At 45.2% G+C, this 21,915-nt stretch overlaps 1 protein-coding gene across 4 annotated transcripts in view; it reads left to right on the top strand.

Annotated features, from left to right (window-relative positions):
* Positions 1-8,482: 8,482 nt before the first annotated feature.
* Positions 8,483-21,915, top strand: part of LOC139418817 (calcium binding protein 4) — a 29,374-nt gene continuing 15,941 nt past the window's right edge. The window contains exons 1-4 of one of the 4 annotated variants that reach the window (XM_071168542.1): positions 8,483-8,502; positions 13,810-13,860; positions 13,978-14,140; positions 21,734-21,764. In XM_071168542.1, the coding sequence (XP_071024643.1) occupies positions 13,811-13,860; positions 13,978-14,140; positions 21,734-21,764 (244 nt within the window). In that variant the 5' untranslated portion in view covers positions 8,483-8,502; position 13,810. Of the gene's footprint in view, positions 8,503-8,969; positions 9,158-9,509; positions 9,609-10,320; positions 10,341-13,809; positions 13,861-13,977; positions 14,141-21,733; positions 21,765-21,915 lie in introns of those variants that run through there. The other 3 variants (XM_071168540.1, XM_071168541.1, XM_071168543.1) reach the window with 3 other exon arrangements.

Genomic DNA, 21,915 nt, shown 5'->3' with positions numbered 1-21,915 from the left:
CACCATTGTACAGCGCTCCTGGAGCAATTTCAAGTGAAGTGCCTTGCTCAAGGGCACAGCGACAGATGTTTCACCTTGTCGGCTCCAGTATTTGAACCAGCCACCATTTGGTTACTGACCCAACGCTCTAGCCTCGAGGCTACCTGACACATTTCAACCCATCGCGGCCATGCACACAGGCAACGAATTGGGATTAATCAGTGTCAGGGATGCTTCAAAAGTGAATAATATCCCTTAGAGAGAGAGAGAGCGAGAGAGAAAAATGCCATTGCCCTTTGCTGGCACCTTCTAATAGACACATTTCAACCAATAAATAAGGTAAGACTTCATCCAAAACAAAGGAAACGCCACGGAAACACGGTTCCCATGTGGTGGATAGAGCCAGAATCCCCTCATTGCTGGTCATCACAATCAGGCTATATTTAGGTTGTTGTTTACGTGTGTATTTCACACTATGTGGAGGTAAAATCTGAGTATAAATGCTAGTATCGATGTCAACCACAATACATGTTGATGTCGTCATCGCCAAGAAACTGCACTACAGTTCAAAATGACTTGACTACCACCATCCATTTCTACAGCACGTGGCCAGCTGTCCTCCCGGGTTATCCAAACGGGAGTTTGCGTTTAGCAGACAACTTCTGAACAGCGAAAACAGCTAAATATATCCAAATCCGATTTTTTTTGTAACCATGTTGTGGGCCACACAAATTGGGACGGATTTGACGAATAGCCACTTTCTTAGACCAGCTTCTTCGAACGGGACGCCAATGATGGCACCCTTGTTCTATCCACCCCGATCTGTGTTCCACTAATCTCTCAATGCTCCACACAGTCAATGGATTTGTGTTCATCGGTATCAGGGATACTTCAAAAGTTAATGAGAGAGGTAGAAAGGGGGGGAGAGAGAGAGAGCGAGAGAGAGAGAGACGAGAGAGACGAGAATGATCAACAGGGAAATTGAAAGCGAATGAGAAATTGAGAGGCATAAAGAAGTCATAAAGAGAATACACTTCAAATGATTCGAGTCACATACAGCACGTGGGTTAAGGGAGAAATAACGACAGAAAGAGTTACAGCTGTACAAAGGCAAGAGCCCATTCTATATGATAGATTACAGGAAATGCTCTCCGATACTGTCACATGACAGGCTGTATAAAGGGAGACAGGGGTGTGGACGTTAATGAAGCATGGCATGGGTTATATAAAGCCAGTATACACGTGATCTCGCTCGATAGATAAATGTCTCCCTTTTCATGTTTCATCTGATGAGGGAAAACCTGGTTAGCCAGTCAACGGAATGCATGGTCAAATTGAAAGAGAAGATCGATTCTCCTTGCGCGTTAAAGTGCCTCTGGACTTGGTATCATTTGTGAGATCATCGGTTACGCTTCCTACAGATTTCTGTTTACTCGGTATCCACTTTTAAAATCACTCCACAACATGTTCATTCCGTGGTTTTTGCGCCTAGCTATTACGCCTGGCTATTTTGATTGTTTTGGGGCTCATTGAAAGAAGCGCCGTTATATAGCATGCCGTTTGATGCCAGGTTACCAAATGGGGTTGAATTCTACGAGGCTAATACCATAGCATAGTCCCCGTTCTTCTGACATTGTTTTTTAGCCGTTAGAAATAGGACTCTAACGTCAAGCCGTGACCATGACATTTCCATCCAATCACAAGTGGTGTGAAACCCATTCCCTCAGCCCGAGCCCTGATTGTGCTCCAGTAGCGAGACAAGACGACAGGCTCCTGTTATCTCGGAGTGCTATATCATTTCAGAACTAGAGCCACCCGTCCCTGGAGTTTATATGTGACAGTCTGCGTTCACACAGCCTGTTGGGTAGACGACTGCCTCGCCGCCTTGGGCTCCTGCTGTCAGAGTGCTGGGCGTCACCAGAGAATGTTATCTTTCTCCACGGCCGCACGCCGCTCCGGGTCTGCTTCGAGTCTCGGCCCTCTTCACATGACCGCCAGTCGCGAGATGTACGCTCTGAGCTTTTATGCGCTCTTGACACGTCTCGGGTCATGGCTGAACAGCGGCAGAGTCATGGAGCTCGCTGTTATTAATGTTTCATGTCATGGGAGGGAGGGAGGGAGGGAGGGTGTTGAGGTAGAGTGATGGGTGCTGTTTTATGATCCTTGGAGTTTGTCCTTTTGACCTTATTTGAGGATGGGGTGGACACAGACAGGACTAGATGTACGGAACACATTCCAGTTCTGAATTTCATTCGGGGCATTATGAAAATCTCGGGGATTCCATGAGAGGTTGGCAGTGTCGCAGGTCAAATGCAACCCCACTGACCGACAACTTTTGAGGGGTATGTAGAAATGTCTAGAATGCAGGTATAGGCCTAATTAGAGAACGCGAGATGAATGGGGATTCCGGGAGACACCAAATCAGGAGGGTTGGCAACCCCCACCAGTTACCCAAACCATTAACCTTGAGAAAAAGCTGCTCGAGAGACGCTCGGTACTCCTGCCCCAGATACACACTTTTTGACACCTAGATATCAGTCTTGCGATCCGATTCTCTAAAAGCCATTTCTCCCTGTACCCCCCTTGTGGACTTAAAAACATTGGAATGGTGCCAGAGATTACATAATATTCCTTAAAGCAGTTGATTTTTCTTAAATCCATGAGGGGCAGTGAAGTGAATAAGGGCACCGCTGGGATATTCATTATAATACTATGCCAGCCTTAATGCTGCAGTCTGTGTAATGACCTCCTCCAGGGCTGTAGCCCTCCCACTAGTGGCAGCTAGGCTCAATCGCTAGCCGTTCAATAGAGACATTCCATGAACTAAACAAGCTGACGGCAATTTCAGGAGGTCACTAGCGGAAGCACCCTAATTCAACAATGGCACGGCCGCCATTTTGGCTCCAAAGGTCCTCAGTCGAACGGTGCCATGGGCGACTATGGGTAAGAATAAAAAAAAAAGAAGAAGAGGAGAGTTGGATCCAGTCTGGATTGACGCCAGCCTCCATTTAACAATGGCCTATACGGAGCACGTAGATTTGTCTCTCTCCCCATGCTCGGCGCAGTGGATGAAATGTAATCAATTGGGCTTGAGGAATGAAGTCTGGAGAATGGCTGGCGCTGGGTATTGATCGCTCCCGCGGGGTAAACATGAGGTATCAGATTGATATTTTAGACAGTGGTCTGGTGCGGTTCATGAGGTGATTAGTGCAGGTCATCAACTGGATTTTCAGGGAGGAAGTCATCTGAAACAGGAGAGAGTGGTGCGCGGGCCTATTGCAATCCAGCGAGCAGAGAAAAACAACAAGAGAGGGAGAGGGAGAGCAAGAGAGAGAGAGAGAGAGGGAAAATTGCAAAAGATAGACAAAAGAGAGAAAGACAAAAAGGCAGACAGAAAGAAGAGAAGAGAAGGAGGGGAGAGTGAACGGTGAAAAAAGACGGTGAGAGAAAGAAACCAAGAGAGAGAGAGAGAGAGCGAGAGAGAGAGACCAAGCGGCTGCTTTGGCAATGTAAACACGTTTCCCATGCCCCTTTTGAATTGAATTGAATTGAATTATGAGAGAGAGAGAGAGAGAGAGAGAGAGAGAGAGCGAGAGAGAGAGAGAGAGAGAGAGAGAGAGCAAATTATCAGTCCCACTGCATGTTGAGATTATCTTCTCCCATTACCTCAGTACAAAGAGGCAGCTGCCCCTCTATTAGGAAATACAGCACTGAGCTTTCCCAACCTCTCAGCACCACATTACCATAGCGGCGAGATAAAGTTCACCTCTATTTACATTTTACATAGTGTCGAAATCAAATGTTTCCCTGTTTGACTCAGAGGGAGGGAAATCGCATGAATCTCACAATTGGGATAGAGAGAGTCGCACCTCATGTCCTTCATGACTGCACGGCCAGGCACGACTCCAACACTATCATTAGGTTTGCCGATGACACGCCGCTGCTACTCTCTGTTATTATGTGTGCATAGTCACTTTAATAACCCTACCTACATGTGCATATTACCTCAATTACCTTGATTAACCGGTGCCCCAGCACATTGACCTGGTACACCCGTATATAGTCTCGCTATTGTTATTATACTGCTGCGCTTTAATTACTTGTTCATTTTAATTTCTTATTCATATTTTTTAAACTGCATTGTTGTTTAGTGGCTTGTAAGTAAGAATTTCACTGTAAGGTCAACTACACCTGTCGTATTAGTCTTATATCGGTCCGAATATACACTTTTTCACGGCCAGACCGGTGATGTCATACAGCGCTTGGTGGAATTTTTAAGTGGTGGAATTTTTAAGTGTACTGTGAATACAGTACATTGGTTTCATCTCCCAGGGGTTTGCCAACAGCATCGAACTGGTGCTTAGTTGAATTATGAGTTTTGCTGTAGCCCATTGTTTTTCTCTGCATTGTTTCAATGTAACTCTGCTGGCTGATTGAGGTTAATTGAGCTTAGTTGAGAGCAGTCTCTGGTTGAACAGTCTCTGTTCAGTTCAGTTTATCATCTCTCTTCCCTTTGTCTTTTGGATTTGGAAGGTGCTGTATACTACAGCTGAATTGTGTAACAATGAATCAATACTTTTGAAATATGGGGATGGACATGATATAGGTTAGGCCTACTGCTTTGATACCTGATTATAAACCCAGAGGTGTGAAATATTGCTCTATTGTTTTGTGTTTACAACCACTGAGAATCTCATGGCAGGTCTACTAATATGTTGGACCTGTAACGTGTACGCTGGGAGTCGGGAAGCAAGTACAGGTAGTGCAAGTGTAATAATAAATAGAAGATGGTACAAAAAAATAAACACGAAAAGGGTACAGACATGACACAGAAACGGCGTCGATAACCCCTGAGGACAGAACCAATTGGAGTGACAGATACAGAGGTGGTAATCAAGAAAGTGATGGAGTCCAGGTGAGTGTCATGAGGGGCAGGTGCGCGTAATGGTGGTGGCAGGTGTGCGTAATGATGAGACAACCGGCGACGTCGAGCGTCTTAGAGAGGGAATGGGAGTAAACGTGGCAGTACCCCCTCCCTGTTGTACGGCTCCAGCTGTCGGACGACGCTGGCCAGAGGGACGGTCCCGAGGACCAGGAGAGGGCCGGTCACTTCTGCTTTAGGCGTGGGAACCTGGAGAGCCGGCTGTCATGACGTGCCCCTTTGAATGAGGATCATAGCCTCCCCTCTCTCTCTCTCTCTCTCTCTCTCTCTCTCTCTCTCTCTCTCTCTCTCTCTCTCTCACCATAGGTTTATGACGGTCGTAAATACCGAAACTGCTTTCTCCACTCTGCCAAACAGAAAGTTGAGAATCACTTTGTTTAACACAGAGAAATACTTTGCAGTACGGTAACCTCAAAGGGTTGAATAATGTAACAATATTTCTGTATTCCAACCAGTTGGAGTGGTCCGTGGACACTTAATCATATCGAGTATGTTTCATTTGGTGACCTCATGAAGGACAGGAGACACACATGACTGTTTCTTTGTTTGTATACACTTCTCAATGATGGGGTTTGCATCTGAATGTTGTATAAAATACATGATTGAGTATAGGAATACTTTCGGAAAGATGTAATGTGATGTTAGTCTTCTAAAAGATAATTGTTTTTCAAAGTAACTTACGATCAGTCAGTGGCCACGCCCCCGTGAGCACAGACATTACACGGCGTCATGGAACACCCCCGTTTTCTACTAAAAGTATAAAAACCGCGGGAACCTGTAGAGCCAGCTGAGGTGCGGGAACCTGTAGAGCCAGCTGATGCTGGGAGCCTGATTAGCCGGCCAAGGCATGGGAGCCTGCCGAGCCAGCTGAGGCAACCCCGGTTGCTTCGGCAGCGGGACTTGGACCTGAAGTCACCAGTAAAAAAAAAAAGAAAATCCTTGTTGCTTCCTATTGGTGAGAAGTTATTCTGTAAAGTCTATGCTGGGAGTCGGAAAGCAAGTACAGGGAACGCAAATTTAACAATGAATAGAACAGAGTACAAAACAAGAAAACCGAAAAGCATACAGACATGAAACAGAAACAGAGTCAATAAGGACAGAACCAAGATAAGTGACAGATACAGGGGAGGTAATCAGGAAGGTAATGAAGTCCAGGTGAGTGTCTTGAGGCGCAGGTGCGCGTAACGATAGTGGCAGGTGTGCGTGATGATGAGAGAGGGAGCGGGAGTAAAGGTGACAGGACCTCAGCGTCTGAGGTATTCTCTGTTGCTGTGTTGTGTTCTACTTTGCTGCTCAGCCTGAAGGGAAGGATCATTGGCCGTGGTGTTCAGTCGATGTCTCAGTGTCCTCTCACTGAGTCCCTTGGGCACGTATCTTTTCCCTCTCTCTCTCTCTCTCTCTCTCTCTCTCGCTCTCTCTCTCTCTCTCTCCCTCCACCCCCTCTACACACACCTCCTCTGACAGAGACAGATTCTATTAACCCGACCAGTGAATTGTCCTTAACTCTGACTGGCAGAGGAACGGCCAGACACGTCCCTTTTTTCTCTCTCTCTCACTTTTTCTTTCATCAAGCAAGTTTTCTGTTTCTGTTACATTTGTGACAGCTGAGCCAGCGGTGTAGAACAACGGTGAAATAAAACGCCTCGTGACAGAGTGACAGACGCATTCCCCCGAGGATTTAAGAATAAACATGATACATTGTTTTTTCTCACTTTTGTGACTGTTCTCGTTTGCTGGAGCTTTAGCCTTGATAAAGATCCCTGTGGAGTTTGGTGGCATTATCATTACCGTCCCACGTTGTATTATGGAGGGAGAAGATTAGCATTCCATTCTGAGTGATGCAGTGGGCCTACTTAATAAGGGATCGGTTTGAAGAGCTGAGTGTGGCACATGTGGGAGGAAGGGATGTTTGGGGTTCGCCTCGAATCCCTCTATCCTCATCTCTCCGGGCATTCAATTAGTCTCATGCTGGGGATGATGTGGTGCCTACCTCTAAGTCAAACTCAGCACTAACTCAGCCACTTTTATTTGCAACTGGCCCAATTACGTACTGCCAAACTCGTGACACACTTTTATACTTTTTCCTCTCTCTCTCTTTCAACTCTTTTTTTTCTTGTTTCTTCACTGTCCATGATGAATGGTTGCTTGCTTTTTGGGATAAATGACAGGTCAATGATTAATAGTACGCTCTCTTTCGCTCTTCCTTCCCAACCCATCTTTTGCCTTCCACGCGCTCACCCTCTTGTTCTCTCCCTCTCTCTTTTCCTTGTAATCTGGTGTATTTTTTTCTAAACCTGTGTTAGCCCCATCAGCATATTTCCATAAATAAACGAGTAGAGCGCAGGGGGAAGCATGGCCCAGAGGCAGGGCAGTGGACATGTGCAGTATGGAGGGAGAATGGGATGAAGGGAGAGAAGCCAACTGCTCCAGAATGGAGTGTGAAGGTGACTGCGGAAAGACGTAGAGGGGGACATGGAGAAAGAGGGAGACGGTAGGAGAGAGAGCTACAGTGTATTAGAAAGAAAGAGACAGACAGACAGACAGACAGACAGACATTGATATTGAGCCACAAGTGGGAGAAGAGAGAGATAGAGATTAAGGAGGAGGAGGAATCAAGAAGGGAATGCCGAGACAAAGCATCAAGATACGACGTTCAAAGGTTTTTAATGAAGTACGATCCGCGAGAAAGACAGGAAGGAGTGGTAGAGGAAAGCAAATGAAGGCAAGGCCATCGAAAAAGATGGAGGGATGAGAGCAGGAAGAAGAGAGGAGGGAAGGGGAAGGAGGAGAGGGGAGATGAAGAGACAGTGTGACGTGGCTGGGTGTTGTGGCCAACGCCCGACGGCGGTGCCGTCCTGTTGTGGTTAATGAGGCAACGTTGCAGGTAATTAGCTCTCGATATGGCATTATCAGTCACCAATAATGGGACGCTTCATTATGCTCAACCCACCCAGCACACTTCCCGAAGGCAAAGCACCTCATCGACGCAAACACAAATCTGTAACTACAAACACCCATACACACAACATCAGTTTGAGCCCTGTCTTCTTACTTGCGAAGGCATTTCTCTTCGCAGATAATCCCTATTTCTACTTGAAAAGCACTCAAACACTATACGAGGCACAACGACCTCTTGAAAAGGCAACACGAACTGGGCTTGGCCTGTTTTTGCACCACAGCCTTGAGGCAAGAGCGAGGCAGTGAGCTGCAATAGCGGATTTCCACTTTAGTAAACATTTCAGTGCCAAGGTACACAGTCCACCGGGAGCTGACTGATGCGTGTAATGTGACAACATTGTTGCTACCCCATTTCTTTTTCAGGTGGAAAGGAGGGTGTTTACTCGCTTTTCAAACAGGCAGAATGCTAAATAAGGGCTTTATTTGGCCGGACTAAGCATATCTGAGCGTGGCGAGGTTTCGAATAGCATTGGGAAACAGTGCACCTCCAAAGAGCTGCCTTACTGCGCCAGTGCTTGGCAAGAGAGGGCGGTATAGGACGACAGTGCAGGACGACAGTGCAGGACGACAGTGCAGGACGACAGTGCAGGACGACAGTGCAGGACGACAGTGCAGTAGAAAAGGTAGGATAGAGAGGTGGTTCCAAAACGTTTCCCCCTCGCCGACTGCACAGTAAGACGAACGAACACGTTTGGCAGCCCACCAGTAGGCTAACGCAATTTTCCAGAAGAAGAGAGGTCTGACATTCTGCATACTTAGCTATCGCGCCCTCCACTACATTGACGAAGGGTCATTTGAGCGAGGACTTCCATAAACGGAAACTTGCACTGACATCATGTATACCTTTCTGCACCACAGCGCAGTTTAGTTGGTTCGCTCGGTAGCCTAGATTCCCATGCATCTAGCCTACTGTATTACAATTTTCCAGAAATGCGAGGTAGCACCTCAAGGACCATCACCTGTCCACAGACCACCATTTTTGGGAAGCTCTTAAGACATATTGTACCCTCAATCAATATGAGGGAAACAAAGTTGTAGCAGTGAGGAAGCAAGGACAACTACGTTTCGGACAGAGTAGCAAGGAATACAAAGTTGGAACAGTGACACTTCGGTGAATCAATCAAAGAAATTTATTTATAAAGCCCTTTTAACATCAGCAGATGTCCCGACGTGCAGAAAACCAGCCTAAAACCCCAAAGAGCAAGATGTAGAAACTCTGTAGAACGTTGCAAAGGAGATGAGTTTGGAGGAGCGATTACAGTCATCCACAATAACCAGGTAACTGCGATGTTTGTAACCTGAGGGTTAACAAAAAAAGGACAAGCTCAGTGCTTAAGTCCATCAAAGGTCTACCTGAACAAATGTCAGCTTGTGAACCGGTGGCTCAAAGAAAGAACCCCCCCCGAAAGATACACTGAACTGTTTTCATTGTTTACGCACAACACGACTACCCTACAATGTAATTTCACGCCTCTGTCCTCAAGACAGTGACTCGGTCACGCATCTCGAAGTCTAATCCAGACATATTTAGCAGGATAATCACCCGTCTTATTGTATAATCTGGCGAGGCAGAGGAGGGGGAAGGTAGAGGGGCTGGAGGGGTTTACACTCCTAATTTATATCAGTCGACACGTCCGCGCCAAACGGTAACTCCTGGACTTGTCAGATAAAAGGGGGGAAACTCTCTCTCTATTTTTTCTTCCTTTCTACTTCTGGCTACATATTGAAGGTAAGGAGGATAAAGGATGGGGAGGAGGTCAAGGGCTGTTGACCATTGGCCAAATTGTGCTTGTGTTTGTTTACTTCAATCGATTGGCTCATCAATAGATACATTTATCCGTTCGTCAATAGGACATCATGTGTTGTAGCCCTCTTTGGAATTTCCCCAGAGAGTTTGGGGCAGTGCGAAGTGTACAGTCCGAATGGAAAAGGACAATTACCGGTGGTAACAAACAGGAACTGGCAGACAGACAGGATGCCAGACAGATACCAGGACAGAAGGCACTGAAATGAGAACCCGCACAGGAGATTGATTGTGTGGGATGCGAGACGGCGGTGTACGGGTGGAAATGACAAGATGTAACCATTGATAGGAGGATGACGGGGCAGCCAGCGGAACAAGACAATCCACCCATCTCCCTCTCCTCTTCTGGACCCCCAGCTCCCCCCCCTTCCCTAAACGGTAACGAAGGGGAGTCTGATTTCTGAGTCTTGACACAAAATCGGTGGTGGAGATCGATAGGAAGAGGAGGAGGCAGCCAGGCCTATTGTACCGTGTTTTTTTTTTTAAAGACATTGGACGAGAAGAGAGTAGCTGAGCCATCTGGGCATTGATCTTCTTTTGAATGCAGATGAACAGCAAGGGAACAGGAGGACATTTTTTAAAATAGGGAAAAACACTGAAGAGGAAAAAAAGGACAAAGGATGAGACCCTCAGCTAACCAGTTCTGGATCACAGCCGGTCTGTGACATCATCCGCATTACCTCTGCTTTAACTCCGCCCCCCCCCCCTTGGTCCTCCGGTTCGTCATTTCAATTAGCGTGATTAGGATCTGAAATTGCTTGTGTCGACTTGGTGATTGACAGCGATTGGCCACTTAGGGAGCAGCTCATGCTGTCTCTAATGGCTCATGCAGAAGTGTGCGTGTGTCTGTATGTGTGCGTGCGCATGTATGAACGTGCACGTGTGTGTTTGTTTGTTTACCCTGATGGGTACTTTGCTCATTCAGGAGGAAAGCTGTTCTTGAGGCAAACACCAGTTAGGCCTATTGTTAACTATGAATGCGCCACCATGGAAATTGTATCAATTTAGCTGTGGGTGTGCGCGCAAGCCCCTCATTATCTTGGAATCCACTTTGTACAGTGGAGGCTGGTGAGGGGAGAACGGCTCATAATAATGGCTAGAACGGAGCGAATGGAATGGTATCAAACTATGTGTTTGATGTATTTGATACCATTCCACTGATTCCACTCCAGCCATTACCATGAGCTCATCCTCCCCAATTAATTAAGGTGCCCCCGGCCTACTGTGATTTCGAGCAATTATACAGACAATATGGCACTAACTACCAAGTACCAGCCAACTGCTCACACATTCCTATTTCCAGTTGTTTTCAGTCATTCCCTGAACCAGCTATGAGAGAGGAACAACTGTTAAGATAGGCTAGATGGGTGAAACACCTAGAGAGCTCGAGGAGTTAGTAGGAAGACCAAAGATGATCTATAATAAAGATAGCCGAGTGACTGCTCTAACAATGGAAATACATGTCCTCAATGATTGAAGGCAGGCGAGATCAGGTGGGACCATTCTATCCAATGAGAGGGCAGATACGCGTGTAAACAACGGGTGCAACAAAGTAGTTTTTTCTCAAAGTTGCAGGAATGCATCCACTTATATCAGTACATTTGTAACAGACAAAATAATTTGAAACTTCTATTCGATCAAATAAGCCTCACGTACTTGCTCACGGACCTCCATACGAAAATGGCTTATCTCACGTGGACTGATTTTGGGGCGGAGTAAATCCTCTCGCCTCGTCTCTTCCTTTCTGGTGAAGACAGCATGCTCAGAGAGTTGTAATCAGTACACATCACCTGCGTGCTGCTCGCATTGCTGCTTTCGAAGGAGACAATCTCTCTCCTGTAATATTGCCGGACTGAAAAGGGGGTTCTGGTTTGCGCGGAGGGGCACATTAGGTGGTTAATTGTAATTTATAGGGCCTACCTGTTCTGCTTGTCTCACCTCATTATGATCTGTGGTCCCTGGGCAGGAGAAGGCAGACTAACACTGCCTTGTTGGCGTGTGTCTCTGCACATCACATGTCTTCAACATCCGTACAACGCATGTTCAAACGAGGGGCATTAAGGCACAACTTTATGAGCATCTGAGATGGTCGGGGGGTGTGAAGGTGTTCTGTTTGACGTGTCCGTGCCATCTGTCTGAAAGGCAGCCTTTCATCATGGGCCCTAGTTCTGACAACACACTGCGATGACAAGGCATTAATCTGTCACTCAAACGTGCAGCCATAAGTCTCTCTGTCTTCCTCTCCCTCTCTACCTCCCTCACGCTTTCTCTTTCTCTTCTGCATCTCTCTCTCTCTCTCTCTCTCTCTCTCTCTCCCTCTCTCCCTCTCTCTCTCACTCTCTCTCTTCTGCATCTCTCTCTCTCTCTCTCTCCTCTCTCTTCTGCATCTCTCTCTCTTCTGCATCTCTCTCTCTCTCTCTCTTCTGCATCTCGCTCTTTCTCTTCTGCATCTCTCTCTCTCTCTTCTGCATCTCTCTCTCTCGCTTCTGCATCTCTCTCTCTCTCTTCTGCATCTCTCTCTTTCTCTTCTGCATCGCTCTCTCTCTCTTCTGCATCTCTCTCTCTCTCTTCTGCATCTCTCTCTCTCTCTCCAATTTGCTTTATTGGCTTGAAGTAGCAATGTACATATTGCCAAAGCTTACTTTGGAGATTTACAATAATAACATAATTCAAATAATAATAATTGAGATTGTCAACGGGACAACAGTAACAACAATAATCAAGGGTCAAAATAACCATACGTTGAACAATAACAATGGCATAAAGGACATGTGCAGGTCGGTTGGTCTGTCAGACACTGTCCCTCATCTTATGGCAGGCAGCAATGTATAGCGCTGCCAACCCACAGCTCTCTGCGTCCTCCCCCAACAGGACAGGTAGCCTATTCTCATCAGAGAGGCCTTTTGTCAGGAAATGCAGAGCTGTCTCGTGTTCTGCTGTAGTGCAGGGGTTGCACAGCCTTTCCTCTACAGGGAGCCAGGTTTTCCTGTGTCTACCCTTCTCAATGGCAAGGCTGTGCTCACTGAGCCTGTACTTTGTCAAGTTTTTTCTAAGTTTTTGATCAGTAACCATGCTCAAATAGTTTGCCACGGTGTGCTGTCGATTTAGGGCCAGATAGCACTGCATTTTGCTTTGTGCTTGTGCTTATGTTTCCCAACAAGTGAATTAGTTTTGTTTTGACTGTGTTGTAATTTGTTTTATTCTGATTGATTGGATGTTCTGGTCCTGAGGCTTCAGTGTGTTAGTAAAACAGGTTTGTGAACTCAGCCCCAGGACCAACTGGATGAGGGGGCTCTTTTCCTTGCTGGCATTGCAGGGCTTGGTAACTATATTTTTAGACTATATTTTAGATGTTTCCAGAACTTAAATGGTATTTTTTGAGTTTTTATTATTAGTGGATATTGGTCTAATTCTGCCCTGCATGCATTGTTTGTAGTTTTCCTCTGGACATGTAGGAGAATCTTACAGAACACTGCATGCTGGGTTTCAATGGGGTGTTTGTCCCATTGGGTGGAATCTTGTTTTGCAGGTGGACCCCACACCTCGCTGCCATACAGTGCAATTGGTTCAATGACACATTCAATTCGTTTTCGCCTAACATTTATTTAATAGGTATTTCAATTTGAATTTGTTTTTGAAATGGTGTAGAATGCCCTGCATGCTTTCTCTCTCAGTTTATTCACTGCCTCGTGAAAGTGTTCAGATGAGCTTACTTTTAAACCTAAGGTATTGTAGTGTGTGCAGTACTCAATATATTGTGTACTTCCCTGACGTCTGGATCTTCTCTGGAAAATCATCATTTTTTCTTTTTGGGGTTTTACTGCCAGGGCCCAGGTCTGGTAGTACTGCTCTAGCAGGTCCAGGCTCTGCTGTAGGTCATGTGCTGTGGGTGTCAGCAGACACAGGTCATCTGCAAAGAGCAGGCATTTAACCTCTGAATTGTAGAGACTAACACCAGGGGCTGAGTATTTTTCTAGAATAGTGGCCAATTCATTGATGTAAATATTGAAGAGTGCAGGGCTCGGATTGCAACCCTGGCAAAGGCGTTGCCCCTGGTTAAAGAATATCTCTCTATCTCTCTCCCTCTCCCTTTCCCTTTCCCTTTCCCTCTCCCTCTCCCCCTCAGCATGTCTCAGAAAGGGACAAAAAAGGGAGGAGCGCCCTCACCCAGAGCGAGGTAAGTGAGACCCACTCACAAAGATAACGGTGATGACACAATGGCAAAGATGATAATGTTGACAAAGATGAAGTCAGACCCTTTTGTCCTATTCTCCTTCTCTCCGTCCCCTAACAGCACGTCATCAAACACCTCCTCTGGACACGGGACCCCTGGGCGCCCCGCGCTCCGCCAGCCCAAGGCAGGAGAAAATGGCAACAGCTCCAAGAGCGGCAGGAGCCACAGCCAGGGCTCTGTAGCAGCTGTCTACCTGTCCTACCTCAACACTCTCTTTGGACAGGTCAGTAACACTGTCGCCTTTTTAGACCTCTGGGGTGATTTACAGTTTTGATGCAAAGCAACCTGGACACAGATCCATAAACCAACTGAAAATGAAAAACAACCATATTTCTCACATCTCAATTCCCTTCCCTCGACCCTAAGCTGACACGTATATATCAGATAATTGGCAACAACCCCTACTCAATACTGACTCTTAACATAGGGGTCCCCCAGGGGTGTGTCCTCAGTCCTCTGCGGTACTTCCTGTTCACCCACGATTGCGTGGCTTTGCACGACACAAACTCCATCATCAAGTTTGCTGAGGACACCACGGTTGTAGGCCTGATAACAAACAACGACGAGTCAGCCTGTAGGGAGGAGGTAAGTGAACTGGCATTGTGGTGCCAGGACAACAACCTCTCCCTCAACGTCAGCAAAACAAAGGAGTTGATTGTTGACTCCAGGAAACAGAGCCACATCAACTGGACTGTTGTTTGAAGTTCCTCGGTGTCCACATCACCAAGGACTTGACATGGACCAACAACACTACCACTCGGCAAGAGGGCGCAATAGAGTCTCTCTTTCCTAAGGCGGCTGAAGGAATTCGGCATGCCACTCTGGGACCTCTCCAAATACTACTACTGCACCATTGAGAGCGTCCTGACCGGTTCCATCGCGGCCTGGTATGAGAATTGCTCCGTCCACGACCGCAAGGCCCTCCAGCATGTGGTGAAGACAGCCCAGTGCATCACTGGGACCGTGCTCCCAACCATCCAGGTTATTTACTCGAAACGGCACATGAGGAAGGCCCACAGCCATGAGCTGTTCACTCCCATGGGGAAGATGGTATGTGTGCTACACACACATCAAACGGATGCAACCAGACCTATTTTGATTGCTAAATACTGCACAATTGAAACAATTGCCCCCCAATCACCCCTTCCCCAATACACGTGTAAATATTATAAATTGTGCCTTCCTGTATTATACTCGTGATAAAATCGTTGTTCTATTCTACTGAGCCATTTACTTTATGTTTGTATTCTTATCTTGAATTATTTCGTATTGTTGTTGCATTGTCCAGAAGGAACCTCCAAGTAAGCATTTGGTTGAACGGCGTATACCATGTGCATCCTCTACTGACAACTAATAAAACGTGAAACTCAAGGAACATCGTGGGTAAAATCGGTCATAAAAAAAACAAACATGACAATCAAAAGCGTGATGAGCACTAAGCAGTTTGGATAAAGCACAAACAGATTGACATCCAGGCTACCACAAACCAATTTCCCCAATTAGCAGCCGTATCTCTGCCCAAGTACCTCCCTTGGCCCACCCTGCCCTTGCAGTGACATTGCCATAGAGTATTTGGTTTTTCTGTGCTTGAACACACACAGTGAGAGGAGGTTACCCCACCCCATAGCATTCTAATCCCTGCCTCGGCGCAAGTATTAATAACGCCGTTAGCAAGGCTCACTGTCATCCTTCATTAGCCATAATGAGAACAGAGAGACAGACAAACAGACACAGTCCAGATGAATATGTTAGACAGTGAGACAGAGATATAGACATGTGTAAGGCAGAATGTATGGCATTTTTGCCGCCAATTTCTTAACGTGAGTTTTAACACACATTTGTTTGTGTATTGTATGTGTGCAGATGTGTGTGTGCGCAGGTGTGTGTGTGCGCAGGTGTGTGTGTGCGTGTGTGTGCGTGTGTGTGTGTGTGTGTGTGTGTGTGCGTGCGTGCGTGCGTGCGTGCGTGCGTGCGTGCGTGCGTGCCCGTTCTTCATGTGTGTACACTGACTGTCCGTGTCTGCTCTTTTGTGTGTTCATTATGTCCAATGGTTATTTAAACATTTTGCTCAGCCACCCATGTGAAAGCAAGTAGATTGGAATGAATTGTTAATGGGTCTGTGTATTGACTGATGATTGGAAACTTGACTTTGGGCATACTGTCTAATCTTCTCTTGATGAATAAATCAAATGAATGTGTGCCGACCTTGCCATCTAAATGTGTCCTTGTGTACGCCAGAATCGCCTCTACCGTGAGCACAGGAGCACGTAGTGTGTCTGTACACCGTTGGACCATTTTGATAGGGTGTTATTTATTTTACATTGGCTAGTTGATGCTGTTCTATTCTTTAGAAATAAAAAAAACAAAGATGGCATTCAACGTTTAACAACAAATTATGCATAGTCACATGGGGTGTTCAAAGACTAGGCTTCTACCCAAGTATGTCATCAAAGTACAATTTTGGGGAGTTTATAAATTGCAGGTGCTTTACATTTGTAGAGTGACCTTTAACAGTAGCCTAGATGAACAACATCCTATTGGCCTGAGTTTGTTTTTTTAAATTGAACCTTAACCAGGAAGTTCCATGGAGGTCAGAGGACCTCTTTCCCAAGGGAGACCTGCGAATGCGTTGTGTTTGTGTCTGCTGCTGACCTTTGGCATGACCTGCAAACATTAAGCTTGACCCTGATATGTCTGCCGAAATGTGATCCACATGTGTACTGTAGCGTGTTTCCTTAGCATCCTGTGTTTTGTAATGCTTGTATCCCACTTTATAGCATCATCCTTACTGTAATGTCCATTGCGCACATCTTTCTGACTAAAAACTTAATGTAGACACATACGAATTCTTATAGGGCGGCAGAGTTGCTAGCCATTTGCACAATTATCCTTGTTGAAATGTGCCATTCATGTACGTCATTGATATGTATGACAGCATACTTAAATGTGGCTAACATGTCCCGTATGTGTCTTTTGAGCTACCTGTAGGCTGTCTGTACAGCCTGGTCTCATAGACTAGACATAACATAGTAAATGTAAATCTGGGATATTCATATTAGTTTGTTTTACGTTTGGTGTGGTTACATAAGACAGATGGTTGCTTAAGGCAAAAACTAAACTGGGGTGGATATATGGGCATATAACATGAACGTCTAGCAACGCAAAGGTTGCGAGTTCGAATCTCATCATGGACAACTTTTGTATTTGAGCTAATTAGCAACTTTTCAATTACTTACTACTTTTTTGCTACCCTTCTCCTAACCGTTTAACCTAACTCCTAAACTTAACCCTAACCTTAACCCTAACCCACAACTCTAACCCCTAGAATACCTAACATTAGCCAGCTAGCTACCGTTAGCCACCTAGCTAGAAGTTTTGCAAATTTGTAACATATTGTATGCTTTGCAATTTCGTAACATATAATACGAATTGTAATTCATACCATATCATGCGAAGTGGGTGATGGACATCCACAAATGAATACATGCCATTCAAAATGTAACATACAGAATAATACGAAATGCTCTGAGACCAGGTTGATCTGTATTCTGCTCCAATGCAAGTTAGCCTTTGTGCTACCAAAATTCAGTGTTGTTTGCATGCTATATGCCTTTCTGTTTCTCTTAGCCTGTGGGGCCTGTCTTTGTGGAAGAAAGATTCAAAGTTATAAGCATCTTACGTTTTCTATACTGGATCTACAATAGCCTATATATGCTGAGGAAGTTCAACTTCACTTGTTGCCATTTCTAGCCTGTGTCACTGCAACAAAAATGGAAAGACATGAAGCACAAAATAGAATTTTCTACTCAATAATTCCATCTGCATTCCAGTGGGATCCGCAGATGGATCTAGCATGCCGTTGTTTTCTATCTAGCCTACAGGCCTATCTGTGAGTTCAGTAAGATTCATTGACTTTAGCATGTTTCTGCCCCTAGTCTTCTGAGAACTGTGAATTGTCCCAGTGCTCTGAGCTTTGCCTGGCCTTACCACCAGCCACAGTCATAATATATCTGTCATGGCTAAGGGTGCATACATATACATACAGCGCATTCAGAAACTATTCAGACCCCTTCCCGTTTCAACATTTTGTTATGTTACAGCCTTATTCTAAAATGGATTCAATACATTGTTTACTCATCAATCTACACACAATACATTTTTAGACATATTTTCAAATGTATTACAAATTTAAAAAACAGAAATACCTTATTTACATAAGTGTTCAGACCTTTTGCTATGAGACTTGAAATTGAGGTCAGTTGCATCCTGTTTCCATTGATCATCCTATGAGATGTTTCTACAACTTGATTGGAGTCCACCCGTGGGAAATGCAATTGATTAGACATGATTTGGAAAGGCAAACCTATATAGACACACCTGTCTATATAAGGTCCCACAGTTGACAGTGCATGTCAGAACAAAAAACAAGCCATGAGGTCGGAGGAATTGTCCATAGAGCTCCAAGACAGGATTGTGTCGAGGCACAGAGCTGTGGAAGGTTACCAAAACACACAGTGGCCTCCATCATTCTTAAATGGAAGAAGTTTAGAACAACCTAGACTTTTCCTGGAGCTGGCTGCCTGGCCTAACTGAGCAATCGGGGGAGAAGAGTCTTGGTCAGGGAGGTGACCAATAACCCAATGGTCACTCTGACAGAGCTCCAGAGTTCTTCTGTGGAGCTGGGAGAACCTCCAAAAGGTCAACCATCGCTGCAGCACTCTGCCAATTACACCTTTATGGTAAAGTGGCCAGACAGCAGCCACTCCTCAGTAAAGGGCACATGACAGCCCGCTTGGAGTTTGCCAAAAGGCACCTAAAGGACTCTCAGACCATGAAAAACAAGATTCTCTGGTCTGAAGAAACCAAGATTGAACTCTTTGGTCTGAATACCAAGCATCACGTCTGGAGGACACCTGACACCATCCCTACGGTGAAACATGGTGGTGGCAGCATCATGTTGTGGGGATGTTTTTCACCAGCAGGGACTGGGAGACTAGTCAGGATTGAGGGAAAGATGAACGTAGCAAAATCGAGAGAGATCCTTGATGAAAACTTGCTCCAGAGCGCTCAGGACTTCAGACTGGGTCGAAGGTTCACCATCCAACAGTACAACGACCCTAAGTACACAGCCAAGAAAACGCAAGAGTAGCTTAGGGACAAGTCTCTGAATGTCCTTGAATGGCCCAGCCAGACCCCGGACTTAAACCCGATTGAAAATCTCGAGACCGGACTTAAACCTGATCTCGAGATCTGAAAATAGCTGTGCATTAATATGAAGTTGGTCCCCCCATTGTTGCTATAACAGCCTCCAGTCTTCTGGGAAGGCTTTCCACTAGATGTTGGAACATTGCTGCGGGTACTTGCTTCCATTCAGCCACAAAGCATTTTAGAGGTTGACTCTGACCTGACCAAAGGTGTTCAATGGGGTTGAAGTCAGGACTCTGTGTAGGCCAGTCAAGTTCTTCCAAATTGATTTTGACAAACCATTTATGTATGGACCTCGCTTTATGCATGGGTTATTGTCATGCTGAAACAGGAAAGGGCCTTCCACAAACTGTTGCCACAACAATGGAAGTACAGAATTGTCTAGACTGTCATTGTATGCTGTAGCATTGAGATTTCCCTTCACTGGAACCAACGTAACTAGCCGTTGGCATCCGCCAAACCCAGATTCATCCGTCTGACTGCTAGTTGGTAAAGCGTGAATCATCACTCCAGAGAATAGATTTCGCCAGACGTAAAGAGACCAATCTCATCCAAAAAGTTGACTCAAGTTTGCGAAGAAGCACCTGGATGATCATCTGACTTAAAATTGCTTCAAAATCAGTCAATGTTGAAATATTGCTGTCTATCAATGATTCCCAACCAAATTGACTGAGCTTGTGTAATTTGGACAAATCCAGTACAGTATGTTTCCCTAAGAGTTGTAGAAAGTCTAATCTTATTCAAAACGATTCACAGCTGTAACGGCAGCCAAAGGTTCTTCCACCAAGTATCAACTCTGGGGTATGAAGACATATGTTGCCAACACATTTTCTTCATTTTTTTACTTAATTTGGAAAATAATCAATAAATATCTTTCACTTTGAAAACGTGGAGAAGGTTGTTTCGATATGTAGGGGGGGGGGGGGGGGATCCAACGCAGTGCCTTTTTAGATGTCATTTTCAGGCAGCAAATTGGGCTAAAGGTGTGCAGACATTCACTAAGCTCTGGAGTCTGAAATGATTGATACCCTTGATAAAGATGAGCAATAATGACTGTATAAAATACATACTTCAAATACTGAGCTACAGTATATTTATTGTATGGTCAAAATAGTACATCTTCTTCTCAAAAAAGTAAGGGTACAAATGATTCTAATTCTTATGAAAGAAAGTCGTCAAAAGTTGAGTATTTGGTCCCGTATTCCTAGCACGCAATGACTACATCAAGTTGTGACTCTATAAAATTGTTGGATGCATTTGCAGTTCGTTTAGGTTGTGTTTCAGATAATCCTGTAGCCAATAGAAATGAATGGTAAATAACGTATTCTGTCATTTCGGAGTCACTTTTATTGTAAGAAAAAAGAATATAATATGTTTCTAAACACTTCTACATGAATGTGGACGCTACCATGATTACGGATAATCCTGAAAGAATCGTGAATAATGATGAGTGAGAAAATTACAGAGGGTCAAAGATCAAACCCCAAGACAGGCAACCTTCCATGTTATTGGTAATGGGGAGAGGTTAGCATGTCTTGAGGGCATGATCTTGTAACCAAGAAGCATCCATGTTTGTTGAGTCACAAGCTTGATGGAGTCATTGAGTGCTATAAATATGGGACCAAATACTCAACTTTTAACTACTTTATTTATAAGAATAATCTTTAGGGGTGTCAATAATTGACCTTTTTGAAACAAAATCTTTCTCTGAACAAATTCTACTATGTTTTTTATTCATATATTATATACATTATAGCTTAGTACTGTCATAATGTATTTTATACAGCCATTATTTCTAATCATCTCGGATCCCACTGTATGTTTTCAGTGACAGCCACGATTTAGTAGTGCTGGTGCACCGCTGCTAAATGAATATAGGGGAAACACTGGTGTGGCGTCAGAGTGGACTTTTTGTCTCTTATCTTGAGTAAAGGGTGGTATTAATTGATGTATGTGTATATTAACGACCTGAGATGAGAGTGATATCATGTGTTAATAATTAGTCTGTGTAGGTGCATAGGCAGTGTGTGTGTGTGTGTGTGTGTGTGTGTGTGTGTGAGAGAGAGAGAGAGAGAGAGGGGGGATGAGAGGGGGGGACGAGAGAGAGAGAGGGAGGGATGAGAGAGAGAGAGAGAGAGAGAGAGAGAGAGAGGGGGGGGGGAAAGGGGGAATGAGAGAGAGAGGGGGGTCGAGAGAGAAGGAGGGATGAGAGAGAGAGAGAGGGGGGGGCGAGAGAGAGACAGAGAGAGGGGGGAGCGAGAGAGAGGGGGGAACGAGAAAGAGAGCATTTTGCACTTTGTGTGTGTGTGTGTGTGTGTGTGTGTGTGTGTGTGTGTGTGTGTGCGTGAGCATGAGTGTATTCTTGCACATACTGTGTGTGTATGTCATTGCTCAGATTAGAAAGGCATGTCGTGGAGTAATCCCATTAGGGTCTCTGTCAGGCACGCGGCGGTGGTTGATATGATATGCATGTTACCTTAATACGCTATTAAAAAAAATAGATTAAAGTGGGGTGTATTTCTCAAGGGAGTACTCTGCTTTAATGGAGCAGAGATTTACAGAACACACTCGCACTCTCTCTTAATCTCCATTCTCTATCTGTTTACTGCAGGATAGGGAGCTGATGCCTGAGGAGTTGGATGGTAAGTCTTCGTTATTGATGATAGAAATGTACTATGAAAGTGCAGCCCACGCAGTGGGCGAGAGTCCATTTTACCAGTTCACTTAAGGGTAGTGCCAGCGATATGATGACACCCTAGACCCAAACTGTTACAGACCTATATCCATCCTGCC

The sequence above is a fragment of the Oncorhynchus clarkii genome, chromosome 10 (genome assembly GCF_045791955.1).
Source record: "Oncorhynchus clarkii lewisi isolate Uvic-CL-2024 chromosome 10, UVic_Ocla_1.0, whole genome shotgun sequence".
NCBI classification, from domain to species: Eukaryota; Metazoa; Chordata; class Actinopteri; order Salmoniformes; family Salmonidae; genus Oncorhynchus; species Oncorhynchus clarkii.
Note: the sequence above shows the minus strand (reverse complement) of the source record. Positions and strands in the feature narration are given on the sequence as shown.